At 36.7% G+C, this 20,477-nt stretch overlaps 1 protein-coding gene across 1 annotated transcript in view; it reads left to right on the forward strand.

Annotated features, from left to right (window-relative positions):
- The first annotated feature begins 8,681 nt into the window (after positions 1–8,681).
- LOC149798209 (uncharacterized) overlaps positions 8,682–20,477 on the forward strand; it is a 43,530-nt gene continuing 31,734 nt past the window's right edge. The window contains exon 1 of the mRNA XM_089963297.1: positions 8,682–8,785. Coding sequence (XP_089819423.1) covers positions 8,748–8,785 — 38 coding nt within the window. The 5' untranslated portion in view covers positions 8,682–8,747. The remainder of the gene's footprint in view (positions 8,786–20,477) is intronic.

The following is a 20,477-nucleotide window of genomic DNA, read 5'->3' on the forward strand; positions in this document are numbered from 1 at the left end:
AGCGTTTTCTTTCTTATGTCAGCCTTAAATGCTTTGTCGAATCAGGTAAATGCTGCTGCTATCTGTTGAGGAAAGATTTTGTCTGCAGCAAGTAATTCCAGATAAAATTTGATCTGTTTTTCTTGGTGGCAGTTTCTTTATTGCGGTTTCACGTACTCGCGTTTTTGCTGTCGCGGTTTCTCGCGGGCCCTGTTTCAGTCTCCTTGCAAACTTTGCTTTTATATAATATAATGGATTAAAATATCTCTGATTGACGGATCCTAGCCCACGTTTGTGTCGTGGCTACGGTAAATTAGAGAGCGAACATATTAGTATAAATGGTGACAAAAACCAGTGCGCTGCTAAAATCTTGGTTCAACATCACATGGATCGGCGGTATGATCAGTATGCTGAACATTTGACAGGTGTTATCGTCAGTGTTGTTGCAGGTCATCCTAGTGCAGGGTCACATCAGCTGGACTAAAAGGCAATGTTAAAGGAAAGGACGACGCTCAATTTACCGACGTGTTTTTGCACGATTTCATCTGATAGGTATTTTACGGTCAAATTTCGGATGGCAAGCGAGTATATCACAAAAACGGAGTTGTCACTGACAACTATTTGCAGGATAATGACAGTGGCTACATCAGAAACTGTGAAACTAAACAGTCAGAACAGTTGATGGCAGAACAGGCTATTTAGAGTCGGATAATATAACACAAAATATGCTCGTTACAGATCACACAAATTTGTTGACGAGGTGTTTAACAGCATGTTAGCGAAAGGATTAGGAAGTGACCACATTAACAGCTGAAAAATAGACTCGAAAATTCGAAAGATGTATCGCAGCAGGATATTTATAAGCGGGGTAAGGCGGTAGGGGCTTGAAGTTTAGAAATTCACCTCGTTCAGTTCTTGCAAAAATTCTTGAAACCGACGAGGAAATGGAATTTCCGTCAATAACAGCGGCTTCAAAATTTTATAATATCGACAGCCGTTCGGTTCGATTTTCAGCCGATGCCACTACTAATTCCGCCTTATCCAAGAAATTAAATGAAACAAATATGATTTCATTATTATTGATGGCGATCGCGGGCCAATTATCCACACAATAATATAGAGATGCCCTTTTTTGGATTTTAACAAAGAAATTTATTTCTTGGGTGAAATCGAAATACAAAGCCAAAACAAATAATACAAGAGCTTGAACCATAGCCAGAACCAATTAAGACTTATATCCCAGATCCAATTGATGAAAACGATATCGGCCTTATTTTAGAAACGCATGCTTATTACTATCAGCCATGATTACTATTATCACCTATGATTACTACTATCAGCCATGATTATTACTATCAGCCATAATTACTACTATCAGCCATGATTACTACTGTCAGCCATGATCAGCCATGATTACTACTATCAGCCAAGCAAGCCAAAAATGCTATAAAACGTTAAGTACCATTCAGCACAAATAATAAAGAAACATAATTTTACTGATGAGGAAAAAAAACTGAATTTTATATTTATCTTAGACTGTTTATGTACGTCATCATTCCAAACCAACAAAATATTTAAGTTTGATTTCATATTTGCTAGGATATTTGGATTTATGTCGATAAGAAATAGCAGAGATATTGTTTATTTGTTTTTTTTAAAACCTGTTAAATGCAAAGCTGTGCTAATAAAACGTGAGAAAATATTTTCTGAAAGTATAGCTTGTGCTCAGTCGATGCATTTGGAACCCAACTATTGAAACTATCAGAATAACCTCTCCACTTAACAAACTCTGCGACCGTCCATGCGGCCCACCATTGGTTTTAATACTCGTTCAATGACAAATACATCCTGGTTAGTTTTTCGAAGTTCTTGTTCATAAAAAGATCCTGTTATTACTTCGCCGTTGAGATCTTTTAGTGTGTAGCAGGAATTACATGCAGCTCTTTATTAGCTACAAATACTTCTTCTGACCGTTTAGGTGTTGCTCCTTTTTCAAATACTTTCTTTGTTAGTGAAATTCTAACTCGGCCTCCAATACTAAATTTATGTCTGCGTTATAAGTTTAATTTGCCAAGATCGGATAATTAATAGCCTCATTCGGGGTCATACCAATTGTTCTGTGTTTTGAGTTATTGTAGTATGATACTATCTCCTGCAAATTATCAATGTAGTTGTTTGTGTTGTTAACTTATTCTTGAACGTGCGATTATCTGCAATAGCACTATTGCCTTCGTTTCCAGTAGTGTCCTTGTTTAACAGTATGCCGCTTTAGCCAGTTTTCAAACTGTGCATTATAAAATTCAGCTCCATGATCAGTCCAAATCTTATTAGGCTGCCTGCCAATGTTTACTATAATATGCTCAAACGCTTTTGTTATTGTGCTGCCCATGTATTTTATACTGGCTGACTAAAAGCATAGCAACTTTGAACATCAGCTGCATTTAATAAAAACTTATTACCGTTATTGTCATCTGCAACATGCGACATATAATATAATTCTGCTGCCAAATCAAAGGCGTTTGTTACCAAGCCCGAGTTTATACGTTCCCCCAAGTATTCCTTGAACTAATCGGTGATCAGTTTTTCTCTCATACCATGCGGAGACATTGCACTTAGTTCATTCAACATTGCCTTATCTCAGCCGTGTGTCGCCTGGGCTATCTCTAAACAAATATGCTAGATTGCATTAGCGTCAACGGCGTTACAAGGTTCTTGCACCGCCAGCGACTTGTCATTGTCGTCTAGCTATTTTTCAAGAGGGTTCCAGAGTCCAGTCTATTAGTGATTTGGTAGTGTCCTGCCGCATTTAGGACGTGGCAGCTTGGTAATTAGCTTTTGGATGGCAATTGCCCCGCCAATAATCTAGCGGTTATTACACTGTGTGCAATATGTTACGCTTGTATCGTGCTTGATGCAGATATTATGATCTTTTCGGCACTAGAAACATCTCATTATAATACTTTTATTTGATACATTTTTTCAACATTAACTATCTGGCCTCATAACCACAATTGGAATGCTGCCTCCATCGCGTTGGTGGCTCAGCATTTTCTCTTTATACTACGCTTTCACACTAAATTTATTATCAAGCAACCGTTTTGCAAGTCAAAAAGTATTACTTGTTCTTGGCCAAACAAAATTGCAGCGCAATTTATTCATTGTTTGTATTAGGTCAGGGATCAAATTGCAAAATAAAATCAACAAAACTAATTCTACTGGAAATTTCCGCAATAAACATAACACTGTAATAGCCGCATGTTGTTGATCCGATTGTCTGCCGCTGCTTAGAATTATAATTAATTACTTTGCCCTTTTCACGCTCGTATCTTTTAACGGCCTCGGATGGAGGTAGACCATAAGAGTCGGAGTAATTGACGTTGCCGATCATCTGGTCCTGCAAAGAGTAACCCAGTGTATTAAATTTCAGTAATGAAAATGTTAGATATTAATTACTACGGATCTGGCCGCTGTCGGCCAGTTGATCCTTTGAAAATACTCCAATAAAACATTTAATTTGTTTAGGTTTTTTTGCATTTCAAAATTGCTAAGTGGTGGTAGCGTTGGCATCATGTCTTCCTTGTTCCTGGGAGCGTCATACCCTTGCCATCGCCAAACGGATTTCTCAAGAGGCCTGGCGGCATCCTGTTGGCTGATCATTTTAGGAAAGGTACCAGTGGATAAAATCCTCTCTATCGATTCCCGCTGCGACTCGTAGTCGATCTGAGTTATTTTGTCTTAGTCATTTTTTTGTGTTGTTGTGCTCTTGCGTTGTGACATATTTTATACAATGATTTCAGATACAATAACAAAATTAGCTACACCTGTTTTATTCCAATGACCTCCTTACCCATTGATTTTTCTATTGCGCTTGATATCATATTGGCCGCTACTATCGCTCCAATACCACCAAGCAGTGGAAGCAGTTTTGGGCCCAAGGTCGACACAATAACCGAAAACGCTGGGGCCCAGGAAACCCACTATCCCGCTTTAGTTCATGAGTCACTATTGTCAGTTGTGTTTTAGAAAGTTTAAGAACGAATGCTTGTCGCTTATAGTGTTAAAGCTACCGTGTTTGTTTTAACAGCAGCTTTGGCTTATGATCGACATCTTTGAAACCTAGTTTGATCTAACAGGATTTGACTCTGCAATAGCTTGTCAAAACAAATTCAGGAACTATAAAACAGAAGCTTGACGTATTCATATCCTTGTGCATTTACTAGAGATATGGCAAAGAAATCTCTTGAGAATGATCTTGATCAGGAAAGCGTTAATTTAGCTGAAACATATATTAGTCAGGCTTCTGATAAGGTCACTTTCACTCCTCGTTTGAATCAATCAATGGGTATTGATCACAGTGATCCTCTTTAAACGATTCATTCTCTTTATTCTAATCAGGGTGACAGATGACAATCACCTGTCGTCAAACAGGAAAAAGATCCTAAGATCTCCTGTATGTTTCAGAAGGCCATTAGTGAAACTGAAGCCATATAAGTATATGTTTGTTATTTCGTTAAAAATGGAACTCTTATGAGAAAATGGACACAACCTAAGGTACCTGCTGATGATGAGTGGTCATTGAGCTATCAAATTGCAATCCCAAAATCGTACTGACAGGCAATTCTTAGTCTGGCCCATGAAACTCTTTTGGCTGGTCATTTAGGGATTAATAAGATTTATCACAAGATTTTGACACACATCTATTGGCCACAAATTCAAGGGGATATTTGTAAATACTGCAGATCATGTCACACTTGTCAAATGGTAGGAAAACCCAATCAGAAGATACCTATGGTTCATCAGCAATATATTCCTGCATTTGACCAGTCATATAGCAGAATAATGTTAAAGTGTGTCGGTCACTTACCTAAGACCAAGTCAGGTAACCAATACTTATTTTTTATACTCAGTTTGGCTTTCTCATATCTTTCCAATCTGATCAAGGCACAAATTTTATGTCTGGAATCTTTCAGCAAGTTATGTACGAATTATGCATCCAACAATTCAAGTATTCTGCCTATCACCTTGAGAGTCAAGGAGCGTTAGAAAGATTTCATCAAACTGTAAAATATAAGATTCGGTCATATTGTTATGATTTCGGTAAAGACTGGGATGAAGGCGTTCATTTACTATTGTTTGCTGTTAGGGAATCAGTTCAAGAATCTTTAGGATACAGACCCTTTGAACTAGTTTTTGGACATGCTGTGCGTGTATCATTCAAGTTGTTAAAAGAGAAACTTCTTTATATTAATCTTCTCGATTATGTTTCCAATTTTAAGTATAAGTTGTCAAAGGCTTGTGAAGTTGCAAGAGCAAATCTGCACTCTACTCAGTCAAAAATGAAATTAAGGAATGATGAAAATACAAAGGAAAGTAGTTTTCAGCCTTGTAATAGAGTTCTGACTCTCTTGCCAATACCACAAACTCCTATTCGGCTAAGTATTATGGTCCTTACCCAGTTGAAAAGTAAAGTAAATGATTTAAATCATTTCATAAATAATCATGTGAGGCGAAAACACAAACAACTTTGCCATATAAATATGTTAAAGGAGAATGTTGAGAGAAATAGCCAAGTTAATCATGCAATTAAGTTAGTTGTACCTTTCCCACACACTGAGATGTAAGTGATGGAATGCAGTCGGATTCTATTGATTGTGGAGTAACAAATCTTCAAAATTCAGAAATTATAAATAATCTGGAACAGAAACTTTCACACTTGCGACAACAAGAAAAGAATGAATTAAAGCATTTATTACTTGAATGTGAGCACTTATTTCCAAATGTTCCTACAAGAAAAACTTCAATCTTCCATGACGCTGAATTTGCAAATTCCACACCTGTAAAACAACACCCGTACAGGATGAATCGTCTCACACATAAATGTTTGAAAAAATAAATTCAATATTTGCTGGAGAATGATTTCATAGAACCGAGTAAAAGTGACTGGAGTTCAACATGCATACTTGCTCCGAAACCAGATAATACTTTCCGCATGTACACTGATTATAGAAAGGTGAACATTGTGACTCAAACAGAAATACAAAGTATGTCACCAAATTTGACCTTCTGAAAGGAGTTTGGCAAATACCACTGACGGAAAGGGCAAAGGAAATTTCGGGATTCGTGACTTCAGATGGACTTTATCAATATAAAGTGATGCTGTTGGGGATGAAAGGTTCGCCTAGTATTTTTAAACGTTTAATGAATATGATTACATGTTGTCTAGATAATTGTGATGCTTACGTCGATGATGTCGTTATCTACAATGATACCTGGAAAGATCATTTATTGACAATTCGGAAATCCTTTGACAGACCCACTGATGCGAATTTGACAATTAATTTATCTTAAAGTAAGTTTTGCCGTGCTTGTGTAACATTTCTTGGACATATCGTGGGACAAGTTAAACCTGTATATGCTAATGTCAAGGCTATCTGAATTTCCTGTGCCTATCAGTAAAAAGCAGCTGATGCGATCTTTAGGTATGGCTGGATACTATCGGAAATTTTGTTCCAATTTTTCCATAATTGCTTAACCCATGACAAATTTGTTGAGCAAGAAAAGCAACTTATATTGGCCTGAAACATGTCAGGAGGTTTTTGATAAATTAATGTCATACTTATAAGTGCATCAGTTCTTACAGCTTCTTACAGCTCCAAATTTTTGTCAATCATTTAAACTGTCTGTCAATGCAAGTGATGTTTGGGTTGGAGCAGTATTGATTCAAGAAGACAAAAATGATGTTGATCATCCAGTGTGCTATTTATCTAACAAATTAAATAAGCATCAGAGAAATTATACCACAACCGAGAAGGAATGTTTAGCTCTAATATTGGCATTACAACACTTTGAAATCTACATTAGTTCAGCTCCTTCTCCGATTATTGTGTTTAGTGATCACAATACTCTTTTATTTCATCGGCAAGATGAAAAACGAAAATCAGAGATTATTGTTGTTGCAAGAATATAATATTGATATAAGGCACGTCAATGGAAAAGACAATTTAATAGCAGATACGCTTTCAAGTGTATAGAAATATATTGTTTCATAATATTTTATCTTATGTTTTCATTAACCACACCTCTATTTGATTTATAGTAAAAAGAAAGCTTTATTGTATACATCTTTCTCTTTTATCATGAGGGGAAGTGTTATGTATATTTAATTTCATTGTTTGTTTGTTAGCTTTAAAAAAATTTTTTATTTCATTACATGCTATTGTAGTGTAACATTGTATGCTGGACTTGACCTTGTCCAAAACAGAGTTAATATCTGCTTGACCTGACTGATTTTTTCCCCCATTTATTTTAAAATTTAAATCAACAGCTAATACATAGCTAAATTATTCTCTTTGTTTCTGAGCTTAATATCAGAATTATTATTAATAGACGAAACAATTATATTTATTTCGGTCAGGGTTTTGGACTTTCCGAAGTGAATTTTACTGGTTATGGTTTTGATTTTGTAAACATCATGATCATTCTCGATTATTTTCCATTAGGTAATGTGTTATTTAGAAAATGCTAAGTGTGACCTGAGGTCAGGTAGAGAGCTATACAATCTTGTAATTGTGATGACTTGGTCATTCGTGCTTAAACATCTAGCACTTTCAAGTTGTATTATGTTGTGACCAGTTGGGTTGAATTTTTTTTCTTCCTTCAAATTATTGAATTCAAGTGATTATTTTCTCTGGAAATACAAATGTGCTGTGATAAAATTCTTGTATAAAGGCGTTTACTGGAATTTATACTGAATTCAAACCTGGAATTATATTACTGTGATCAACAAAAGACTGTTGACACATCAACACTTTAAAAACTACCGCAGACACGTCATCGTTTCAGTTTTTGGATTTCTTCGGGACTTTTACTGACTTTTTTCAGGACCTAAAATTATTTAGACTTGTGTGTGTAATTCTTGGTTTATTTTGGGAAATTCTTTCCCTCAATCGTACGTTCTTTTTTTTTTCTTATTTTTACTTTTTATCCTGGGGAAATAAATTGTTTGTTAAATTTTACAAAGCTTGTTGTCCTGCACTCTTTTCTGTTACTAATTTTAAGGGCATAGACTCGTAACACGTGTGTTTTCTTTTTAGATACTTAGACATTAAAGGTTTATGTTAATTTTTTGTATACTTAATTGATATCTTAGAATGTTTTTAGGCTAACAGATGCTTCTTTTGTGATCCCAAGAAACTAAGTTCACATTTAAATACTCTTTTAAATCACATTGCTTGTTTTCGTTAAGTTCTATGTATTGCTGTTTGTCCTGTATTGTAATTGTGTATTATATATACTACGTTTTAGTGTCTTGTAAATCAAGATATTTAATATTTTTATATTTCCTGTAATCTAGTTAAAAGATAAAGATTCAGTAAAGTTTGCTTAATTGTTATTAAAATTATTTTGATTCCACAAAAATCTTGTCTTATATTTAGTTTAGATGTGTGATGTTTAAGTGTTTGACTTTGCCGATTAGAATTTCGCAGTGCGAATTTCAGTGCATTTGATAATATAATAAAGAAATTCATACATGAAAGTGAAATATAAAAGTGAAAGAAACATATAAGAAGATACAGCAAAATTTAAAAGTGATTGTTAAAACATGAATAAATAAATAAATAAATAAATAAATAAATAAATATGGATATCACAAATTTACCGGAAATGTTACCGGCTTTTGTGAGATTCCACTACAGTGCGCACCGCATCGGAGTTTTGGTTTAGATAAGTGATTCCCACTTGAACCGAAGACATAGAGTGAACGAAGGATGGCAGCCTCAGCAAAGCCTTCGTTTTTCAAGAAAAAGTGAGTTTCCAAGGTTGTTAATCCTGTAGCTGTGAAAAATGTAACCTAAGACTTGTCAGTGATATTTGTTTTCACTTTCCATTGAGACATTCTTCAGCAGAAAGATGACCTTTATCATTGCTTGTTGAGATGACCCATTTTTCGACAGTTTCAATATATAACCATTTTTTATTATTGCAAAAGCACACCCATTTACGATCCTAAATATACACAAGTATAGAAGGGTATTTTTAGTTCATCAAAAAGTTAGCTACTTTTGCATTATCCGTTTCCTTTTCTGTAATAATATGGTGTTATCATTAACTTAGAGGGCACCTTGTACCAATAATATTTATATCTTGTATTCATAGTCCTACAATGTAAGACGTTCATCTTGATATGTTTGCTTGGTTGCGATGTCTTACATCCCGCACAAATAATGTTGAGTAGCATGTTCCCCAGTGACGTGAACTAGAGGCCAAATTTTCAAGAATATCTTACACACTTGATGGCCCATATTGACATTGCTCCACAGATTAAAGTTAATTGTTTTTGTTGGAGTATTCTTACTCTGGTGTCTTTCTGAATCTGGATCTGAATGTGTCTAGTGCAGGTCTAGTTAAGGTATGTAAATACGAATGTGTACAGGGCAGGGCCGGTTACGGCATAAATCTGAATGTGTACAGTGCAGGGCCAGTTACGGCATAAATCTGAATGTATACAGTGCATGACCAGTTATGGCATAAATCTGAATGTGCACAGGGCAGGGCCAAGTTACAGCATAAATCTGAATGATACAGTGCATGACCAGTTATGGAATAAATCAATGTGCACAGTGCAGGGTCAAGTTACAGCATAAATCTGAATGTGCACAGTGCAGGGCCAAGTTACAGCATAAATCTGAATGTGTACAGTGCAGGGCCAAGTTACAGCGTAAATCTGAATGTGCACAGTGCAGGGCCAAGTTACAGCATAAATTTGCACCAGAAGAGAGAGCCAACTAGAAAGTTAGTATTATTGTTCAAGAGCTATTTTGAAGCTCTCCACTGATCGCGCACACACAACACTGTCAATCAGATGATTCAAGTCAACAGTTGCTTTTACAACGAAAGAATTTCTAAATTGTTCTGTTCTACATCATTCAACTACAAAACAGCTGCTATTATTTGATATTAGTTTTTCTAGTGTTTATACACTCAAAATTTGGAAAAGATTTGGCTTTAATCTGGTGTTTTTGTCTTAATGGTTTTAAAAATATATTTGGTGAGAGCCAGCATATACCCATTGACTACTTTATAGAGATATGTTAAATGAATCCTACTATGCCTGTCATAAAGTGTTGGTAGACCCAGGTCTGTAAACAGTTTGGTGACGCATCCTGTTTCTCAGGTTTTATAGTCACCTGATATAAATCTTGCTGTCTAGTGTTGAACCTTCTTGATTTCATCAACATCCTTAATGTAATATGGATCCAAGACTACACAACCATATTCTAACACAGATCTGATTACCGGTAGTGCTAGATAGGCAGTTCATCTGCCAACATTGTCTGTGGTTTCTAATGCTAGTGTTGTGATTAATTTCGTGGTCGATTTGATAATATGCTATTCCCACTTGAAGTACTCAGTGTTAGTCCAAGATAGGGGTCTTCACTGACATGTTGTAGTATGTGGTTGTTGACGGTTCAGAAGTGAGATGATTTTGTTGCTTTACTGGTCATACTTATGAGACAACATTTAGTGGCATTAAAAGTCATACCTACAACAATATCCCATTTTTTAAGGGCTATGAGATCATTATGGTGGTTATGGTGGTCACTCAGGGTGCTCACTCCGGATTTAAATTGTTCTGTAAAGGAGACAGTCACCTGCAAACAGCCTGACCTGAGATTTCACAGTCTGGAAGGTCATTAATATGGCAAAAGAAAAGTTATGGTTCCAAGAGGGACACACAGAATCAACAGTGACTGCTTCAGATGATTCTCCATCCACCACCACTTGCATGTGTCACTTTGTCAAGAACATCTCTAGCCAAAAGGTAGTGACCTAGTGATTCCATAGTTTTCCAATTTTAACAGTAATTTATGATGTGGCACATTAACATGCTTTTAAAAACTCTAACTCCACCAGGTTGGTTTGTATTCCTTTGTCATTGTTTTGAAGTAGATCATGCATTGTTGTGAGGCGTTTGCATTTCGCAGAAGTAAAGCCATGGTTCAGTTGAGTTAGAATATTATTATTTCCCAAGTGGTTAACAAGATGTATACAAATTATGAGAAGTTTACATGTGACTGATTTAAGGGAAACTGATCAGTAATTTTATGCACTGTGTACTTCTTTTTTGAATACATGGGCTACATTTGCATTTGGCCAGTCTGTTGGTAAACTTCAAGAGTCATCTGCCAGTTGGTAAATAGCTCACGTTGCAGGAGCTAGTTGGTGTGCACAATCTTTTAGGATTAAGTTGGCAGTGTCATTTGGTTTGCTCGCTTTGGATGTATTTATATTTGACAAAAGTTTTTCAAAGCTTCTGTTGTTATGGTAAGGTATGGTAAGTTATATTTGTAAGATTTTTTTCATTTTTGGCATAGTGTTGGAAATGGCTTTTGTGAAAACTAATTTAAATTGGTCAACAAGTATTTTAGCTTTTCCATTGCTGTCATTTTCTTTTATGATGGTATGCCAAAATTTTGTTTTCTTGATTTTATATCTCTCTTGAATGGTTTAGTGTTTTTATTATCAAATCCTTTTTGGATGGTCTTATTTATGTGGTTTATCGTTGTTAGTTTGAATTTCTTTTTGTACTGTTTCTGAAATAATTTGTATTCAGTCCACTGATTTTTCTTTTTAGCTCGGTTGTAAAGCCTTGATTTACATTTTACCATTCTCATAAGTTTGTGATTAAACCATGGCACATATTTTCATGTTGTTTGCAGCTTTTTGTTTTTTGATGGAATGAAAGCCTGACACAAGCAAGTGGATGCATTTTGCATGGTTTTGCTTGTACCATGGAGGGAAAGCAGACACTGCATTTCATTGAACCTACAACAGTCTCACTGACACAGTGTGGTTCTCCATCAGAGGGTGCATGTGTCCATCAAGAAAGATGTAACTTTTAATGGCTGTTTATATAATTTTTTTGTAACCCATATTTGCGTGGATTTTATGTTGGACTTTCCGTTTGGTTACCTTTAAAGTAATTTGGAATTTTGAATAAACCATAATTGTTGTGTTCTTACAAATTTTTTAATTCATGACTAAATATATTTTACATGAACTATATTTACTTGCATCCAAAATTTCCCAGGTCCTATCAACATAAAAAGTCATTGTAGGTAATAATGTCTCCTTACTGGCTCATATGGAGACATCTTGGTGAAGGACATTCATTTTTAAGTCATCTTGCATCACTTTTACCTCAGATTGAGTGTAAAAAGAGAATTTCAATAATTAGAGCTGTCATTATTTGGCACTTAGTTTTTTTTTAATGGTAACAAAACTGGCAGTCACAATCAAACATAATTTTGTTGACACTTCAAACATGGATAGTATAAGAACCTAGCATTAGCATTGGCTTTGGCAGGTGATATCAAACTCAGTCCCATTCCTAATAATGACTGTTGCTGAGAATGCATAGGTCTCACTAGGATTTTAAAACTAGGAGTCCAGGACTCCTAATTTGGGAAAAATAGGGAGTCCCACCAGCAAAAGTTAGTCTCCTACCATACTGGGCATACGTGAAGTGGCTAAATTTCCAAATGAGAAGAACCATTGGTTGCCATTTAGTTTAATTTTCTAACTTCTTGACACCACTGACATAGTGCTCTTGTTTGTCCATTAGAGTGAGACTGGATTATGTCAGACCAAGGAAAGGTCTTATTCCAAGCACTAAGCTAGGCATGACACACTTTCTTACATCTGGCGAATTACCTTAATACCCAAGGCCAGCATGCATACAATTTTGGGCAACCATTTGAATATTGGTAGTTTAGAATCACCAACTGATGTTCTTAAAAGCAGAGACTATCACTGCAGAGATCTGTCATTTATGTGTATTTATGCATTTGAGTTAGATTTGTTAACAAATTAGGTTACTCTTTCCTTTACATATTTTTCCCAATATTATACTTTCTGTTGTGTTCAAATCCAAATAAATTATACATTAAAAATATAAGAATAGATAGGGACTAATTTCGTTACCAGTGTGAGTTTAATTCTTTCAGTTGAGAAATTTTCATCTTAATAGAAACGGCTTTTATCTTTAATGAAAGAAACAAATTCCTGAAATATTGATGTAAAGTTTCAATGAATTTGATAGTTGCGGGCTTCTTTCTAACGCCTTTGATTTAAAAAAACAAGAAATGTTCGACTGTTTAAAAAATCAAGAGAATTTAAAGAATAATTTATTTTACTTAATTCTTTTTATTGCAAACACCCCGTTTAGGAAATATCGATCTAAAATGTATTCATGGAGTTAACATGAAACGTTTGAACTGCAAACCGATGGTCATTCTAAGAGCAGCAGGGAAGTTTAACAGACCTTTTTTCCCAGACCAAATAAACGTTTCTACGAGAACTTTTCCTGTAGAAGCCTCAGAAATCAAAAATAAAGCCTTCTACAAGGATCAATTTTCGTACATTTCAGACCCAATGCATCAAGGTACCTCAATTGTGTATCACAAAAATATAACAATCCAGGCAGAAAAATAAAATTTTCTCTCGGGAATGATCTCACTCTAGGTCATTCGGGTGATTCTCGCTAAGGTGGGGATATTTTTTTTGGTTATTGTTTTTTGTTGTTACTTGGGGCTGCATTTTTCATGAGTAAATTTGATCAAGACCGATACGATACCGACCACGTGGATCATGCAGATTTATCGTGATGAAACCATGTGGCGTCATCTGAGCATGGCTAAACAAATTTCTAAATTTATTTATATCCATGTCACCATTGCACCAGGTCTGATGGATATTTCTCAGCATGTGTGTGTCCACGCTGTTGAATACCGATAAAATATTACAATTATCCCTGATCACCTTCGGAATTTGCGTATATCTCTGTGTCACGTAAATCACATCGGTATTCTTGTGTCTGCCACGCGAGAATATTCTGGCCGGGTTGGTTTGTTTATCTAGCATAACATCGTCGTACACAACAAGATTATTAGTATCACCGTCCAAGTTTTCCACGGAAGGAGCTTCGTTGATATCTGTGATGAATTCGATCGTGCCTTCGTCGGTATTGTCATTAAATTCCTTTAGTACCTGATAACAACGCTGATCTTCAACGGATGGTGCAACCAAGTACAACCTATCCCATTTTAGCCATCTCATGATCAGATTCAGCAACAATTGCGTCTTACCCGATCCTGACGGGCCGATGATTATCATTCTGATCGAATTTGGCAATGCCGCATGATGTTTCACTTGCTCGCGTCGTTTCGTGGCCGAAAAATCAATTACATTCATGTTATTAAAATACATGGATCTATATTGTATTAAGTGTCGCACGCACACAGCTACGATAAATCCGACCGAAATCGTCACACGCAACAACAGGAACGCAATTGCAGGAGAGTGCGAAGTTTGCAAGACACGCAAATTTAGATTCACAAAAAAAAAACTAGAACCGGAGGAGACATCGCAGCCTCCTTGAAAAATCTACCTGGATTACCCTGGGCAAAATATCCCGGAGAGAAGCATCTACCTGGATACAATTACTGCGGACCCGGAACGAGACTCGATATCAGACTCGATAAAAATAAACGACCAAAACAAAACGAAAATCCGATAAACGCCATCGATGGAGCTTGTTACGACCACGACCTCGCATATTACAGCGGAGATCTACAACAAAGGCATCTCGCTGATATCAAGCTAATTCACGCATTAAACGCGATTCCCAACAAAAATTTCAAAGAACAGTTAGCATCCTGGCTGATCAAAGGCGCGATGAAAGGCAAATTAGTGTTCGGTGCTGGTAAATAATATGGAACAGATATATTATTCTCCGCAAGGATTCTGGCGAGGAAAATCAGCAATCGCCAAACTCGCCAAAGCCGCATCGGTAAAAAGATCTGTTGCTGAATCGTGGTTATCAAAACAGGCAATTTGGCAAATATATCTCCCTCCGCCTAAAAAAATACCATACGCGAGTTTCACTGTCAGCGTCCCTAATGAGGTCCATCAAGCGGACTTGATGTTTCTTCCTCACGATACCGTCGACGGCGTCACATACAAATATGTCCTGACCATCGTTGATATCGCTAGCAGGTATAAGGAAGCAGAGCCATTATCGAATAAAACATCGACGGAAATTGCTAAGGCATTCAGCGAAGTTTATTCTCGATCCCCATTAACATGGCCGAATCTTCTTCAGATTGATCCAGGTCGAGAATTCCTCGGTGCGGTTACCTCATTGATGAAAAAAAATAACGTTAAAATCCGTCGCGGTCTTGTAGGTGTTCATCGCAATCAAGCTATCGTCGAAAGATTCAACAAAACGCTCGCAGAACGATTATTCGGATACCAGTACGCGCGTGAATTTATTCAAGATAATCGATCTCACGATTGGGTATCAAGATTGCCTCACGTAATTAACGCGCTAAATAACGAGACGACTCGAACAATATCAATGAAACCTGCAATTGCTATCACAAAATCGAATATACCCCTAAAGCGAGATTCCACAATTCAGCCTGTACTAGGTAGTGTCACAGTCAGATATTTGTATAAGGAAGGCGAAGCTGAAGGAGGAAGAAAAAGAGCAACCGACCCAATCTGGAGCGTCACAACGCACAAAATATCCGCCGTAACAAGATCATCAGGAAGACCGGCAATTTATATTTTAGATTCGTTAGCGCCACAACGCGGATTCACCAAGGAGGAATTACAAATAGTCCCCGAAGATACTCAACTACCACCAGCGTCACTAAGATAATTTACTCGAATTCGTCCTAACTGAGATAGCTTTCTTACTCTCGACACGGCCAAATACACTAAATTTGACCAGGAGATTCTATCATCGACGATCCAAACTTTACCATCTACGGTCAATCCCTGCGATGAATTTATCGTTGTTGCGTAACCTAATTTCCACGGTGATTTTTCTGCACTCAACGCGTCATCGACAAGATTAATATCAACAAAGATAATATCATTCAGGACTAAGTTTTTTTCCTCTCCGCACGGCAGAGTAACGCTGATATTTTGTCGCCGAGTATTAGCGGGCCTATAGCACAACGGTACCTGTAACGTAGGAAATTTCTCACAATGTAGCTTGAATAACATTTCCTGGATAATATCGCGAATAATTTTTCTGCTAGCGACGATCAAATGATCAGGACGCCACAAATTTAGAAAATCGCTCATCGGAGTCTCGTCGATTATTTTTCTCATGACGTCACACTGAATCTTATTCGGTTGTAATCGAATTAATTTTTTGAATTCGGTCAGTAAATTATCTGTCGATCTATGATCAGCGTCAATTTCCTCATAATAATCAACGAAGCTTCTGAGCCACTCGTGAGGCGATTCACCATCAATTGGATTAGGTTGGCCATGATCGCCGCACATTATCACGGCGGTATTTTTCTCTCCCAGCCAAGCCAGGAACGATTTTAATATATCTAAATTCACCGTGCAAATTTCATCGAAAATTATAATTTTGTTGATATATTTATCGCCCATGCGCATTGAGTCCCATGATCCGCCACTGTACTTGAAATAGCTATGGTACGTGCAAGAATTAACGCCACGCTGCCTTATTTCTCGCGCTAATCTGTGCGTCGGAGTCAACACGATCATATCAGAATTTGCAAATAAATTTATTACTCGCGTTGTTTTACCGCTACCGCCAGGTCCATTCAGGTAAACGAGTTTACTGCGTGAAATTGGGTCGAACGCAGATGCAGCCATCGAAGATTCCAAAATCGAAGATTCTTCAAATCTACCTCGGTGAAATTCATCGCAATCTTCAACGTCGGCGTCTTCACAATATCCTAGAATATCCTCGTTTTTTATTCTCCAAGTTCCCCATGAACTACCGTCGGTAATTAAATTTTCCAACCTATCCTGGTATTTTTATCGATATAGAACGAATCCGTCGCGACTCTTACTGCGATATCGGAAAATTTGTTTATCATCGAGAGTAAATTTATACTCACGTAGGCGAGCATCGACGATCGTAAATGCGTATATTGCGCTGATTCTCCATCAAGATAGCTAATTACGGTACCTAACTTTGCTCCATCAGCGATAATATTCTCCCTATTGCAAAATATTCCTCGTGACGCTGTGTCCGCGATTATAAAATCCATCTTAGCGTCATTGATGAATAATCTGGCGTGTCGATGTTTATGATCAACGGATCCACCCTGAGTAAATTTACCGATTATTTTTCTTCCGATATCATTCGCGTTATCACAATCCGTCGGCAACCACACATCGGTCTGTTTCCTATACGATATAATCGCCTCACTCACCGTCAACGACACTAACATCGACGAATCCAGCATATATCTCAACAACACTGTAGGAACCCAACGACGCTGAGAGAAATGCCTACCGAACCAAATGTAGCAAATTTTATGTAAATTTTCAGCAAATTCGAACGACGTAACATAAGCGAATCCTGTCATGACAAAATCAGGTGACGGTCCGTTAATTGCCACTCTTGTCATTTCGTTGGTAGGATGACCGAATTTATCAAAATACTCTGCACAATCGCCATATCCGAGGAAACTTCCAGGATAACATGCGCTCATGTCAACGGAAATCATATCCTCGTACTCGTATCTGGTATTCCACAGTCCACCATGACCGTATTCGATACAGCTACGTTGAATATCAGCGAGAAATTCGTTTCTTGTCGGCCTCCACGAGTTTCTTTCTCTAGCGGCATGAGCAGCAACAGACGAAATTGTAAAGCAATTCGTCAGTAACTGATCGGGATTCGACGAATATCTCACCGCGAGTTTTCTCATCGATTCATGTAATATTTCGTTTCTGTAAATATCACCACATGGCAGAATAAACTGATCGTATCTTTCCTCGCTCGAAAATAACCATATCGATATCGGATCCGATGCGCTTAATTTTTTTATAAATCTAAACATATCATCGGAATTATTCTCTATGGTATCTACAGGATAAAATTTGACCACACGATTTCGCGGAAATATCATTACCGAATGCGACCACGCGTGGGAGTTATGATCGATGATCTCGATTGGTGCTCCTCGGGATCTATACGGCGACGAGTATAATATTTCTCCTGATAACGTTTTTACCGTAATTGGAAATTTTAATTTTTTACTCAATACAGCTACGTCATCTACCGATGCACCATCAGCGACGGTCTTCGCCCACGCATTAATTTTATCCAGCCTCGATTGAGTCAAACCAGATCCACGTCGAGCGTTTTTCATGTGTTCGATTACGCGCTCAGCCACGCAGTTTATTATCGACGATTCTTTCATCGCAGGCAAGTTTTTTATGTCCGGATTGTTATTTAACCGATAAATTCCGTAAACAACAGCACTAGCCGGATACGACCTAGCATAATAAGGGCCATCGATTCCCAATAACAATCCTGGTCGTGAATTTTTATCAAGAATAACATTTTTCTTACCGCCACGCACTGGATCTCGCTTATCGCGAATAATCCAAGTATCGTCAGGCATTTGTGCGATAAATTTTATTCCAAAAATAAATCGCTCCTCGGGATGTTCGGTCTTTATATGCTCGATTATTTTCTTAGCTCGCTCCAAGTTCATCGTAGCATCGATGGAATTTGTTTTCCAGGTCGACCAAGTGTGAACCGCTCCATCGTCGAAGAACTCTTTTTTCGCACGATCAACCTCAGGGATTATGTATTCTGCTTCATCAAGATCAAATGCATCCATGATTATATTTTAGACAAATATCTAAATAATATGAATCAATGCAAATGGCTATTAATCGGCTCAGTAAATTTCTGTGACAAATCCTGCAGAAATGATTATTGCGGCGCTCATATATATGCGATTCGAAATGGCAGTAAAGGACCACAGCGATGTTTACTTTGCCAGGTTGGCACGCGAGGGAAAACTCGATTATGCCTGAAGTGTGGAGGAAAAAATTATCGGGAATTAAGGCGATATTACGAAAAAAAATCTTCGTCCGTTATAACATGCGAAGAAGATTATATTAATCGATTTCGAGCTAATAACGATTTAGACAAACAGAATATCTTATATGAGTCAAAAATCAGCGATTCCTGAATCAGAGATTCCAGAGAAAATGATTTCCGAGTTTAAATCTCATCCTACAATTATCGGATACGAGGCGTCACTGGATGGTATCGTTAGGCATATCAAAACAAGAAATCATGTCGGTAGAGCTGATAAATTTGGATATCTCAAATTTACCATCAACAAAAACAAGAAAAGAAGATCCACAAGTTATTCCAACCATAAGTTTATATTCGAATGTTTCCACGAGCCAATCAAAATCGGTCTTGTTATCGACCATATCGACGGAAATAAGCTAAATAACAAATTATCCAATCTTCGAGCGGTAACTCCGAGTGAAAATTCAATTTGTGGTAATACCGGTAAACATCCGAAATATGCCAAGGCAGTCAAATCGATAAATCGAAAAACAAGCGAGGAAATTGTATTCACGTCGATGAGTGCCGCTGCAAGGTATTTCGGTGTTCATTCAGCCTCAGTAATGCGAGCGGCAGAAAAAATAATCAACGCAGCATTTTCCTATAAATTTGACGAATGGATCGAATTTTGTTATATTCCGATAATATCAGATTAAAAATCGAAAGATTTTCTAAATTTAATTAAATATTACAAAATATAATATAAATGAACGAGGAAAATATAAATAACATCATCGAAGCCATCGAGGATTTGAAAAATAAAAATATAAATTTATCTTCAGATTTGGACGCAGATAAAATCCGGTCCGAATTTGAAACGATCGTCCAAGGGAAACTCGAATACAGATATACGCTACCATCCGAATACAAATTTATAAAGAAAATCCAAACTGGAATGTATCAATCGCTTGCGTCTGTCAGTGAATTATCGACGCTGGTAGAAAAAGTAAGGTCGAGTTTATCCGACGAGTATGAATCAAGAAAAATTACTAGCTCGCGTGTCAGGCAGCTAAAAAAGCTAGTCGAGGAAAGCAAAAATTGAAATTTCCGCCACAAAAAAAAACAAAAATTAAAAAATTTACTAAAATACAACGAAATTGCTCAATTTTCTTGATTTTGACTACCAACTACCCCGTCAAAAATAAGAAAAAATTGATATTTATTTTACAAAATACAAGAAAAATGTACAATTTTCTTCATTTTGACTATCAACTACCCCATCAAAATCAAGAAAATTCTAACTTTGTCAAATTGTTTTTATTTTTCACAAATAAATTTTATTTATTAAGAATATTAATTTTACTGAAATTTTATTTTTTTTTACTAAATAACAACGAAATTACTCAATTTTCTTGATTTTGACTACCAACTACCCCGTCAAAAATAAGAAAATTGCTCAATTTTCTTTGATTTTGACTACCAACTACCCCGTCAAAATCAAGTAATTTGTGCATTTTTCTTGATTTTAGTAAAAAATAAATTTTCAGTAAAAATAATATTCTTAATAAATAAAATTTATTTGTGAAAAATAAAAACACTTTGACAAAGTTAGAATTTTCTTGAT

Source organism: Sinohyriopsis cumingii, chromosome 6 (assembly GCF_028554795.1).
Source record: "Sinohyriopsis cumingii isolate HCF-2022 chromosome 6, ASM2855479v2, whole genome shotgun sequence".
In the NCBI taxonomy this organism is placed as follows: Eukaryota; Metazoa; Mollusca; class Bivalvia; order Unionida; family Unionidae; genus Sinohyriopsis; species Sinohyriopsis cumingii.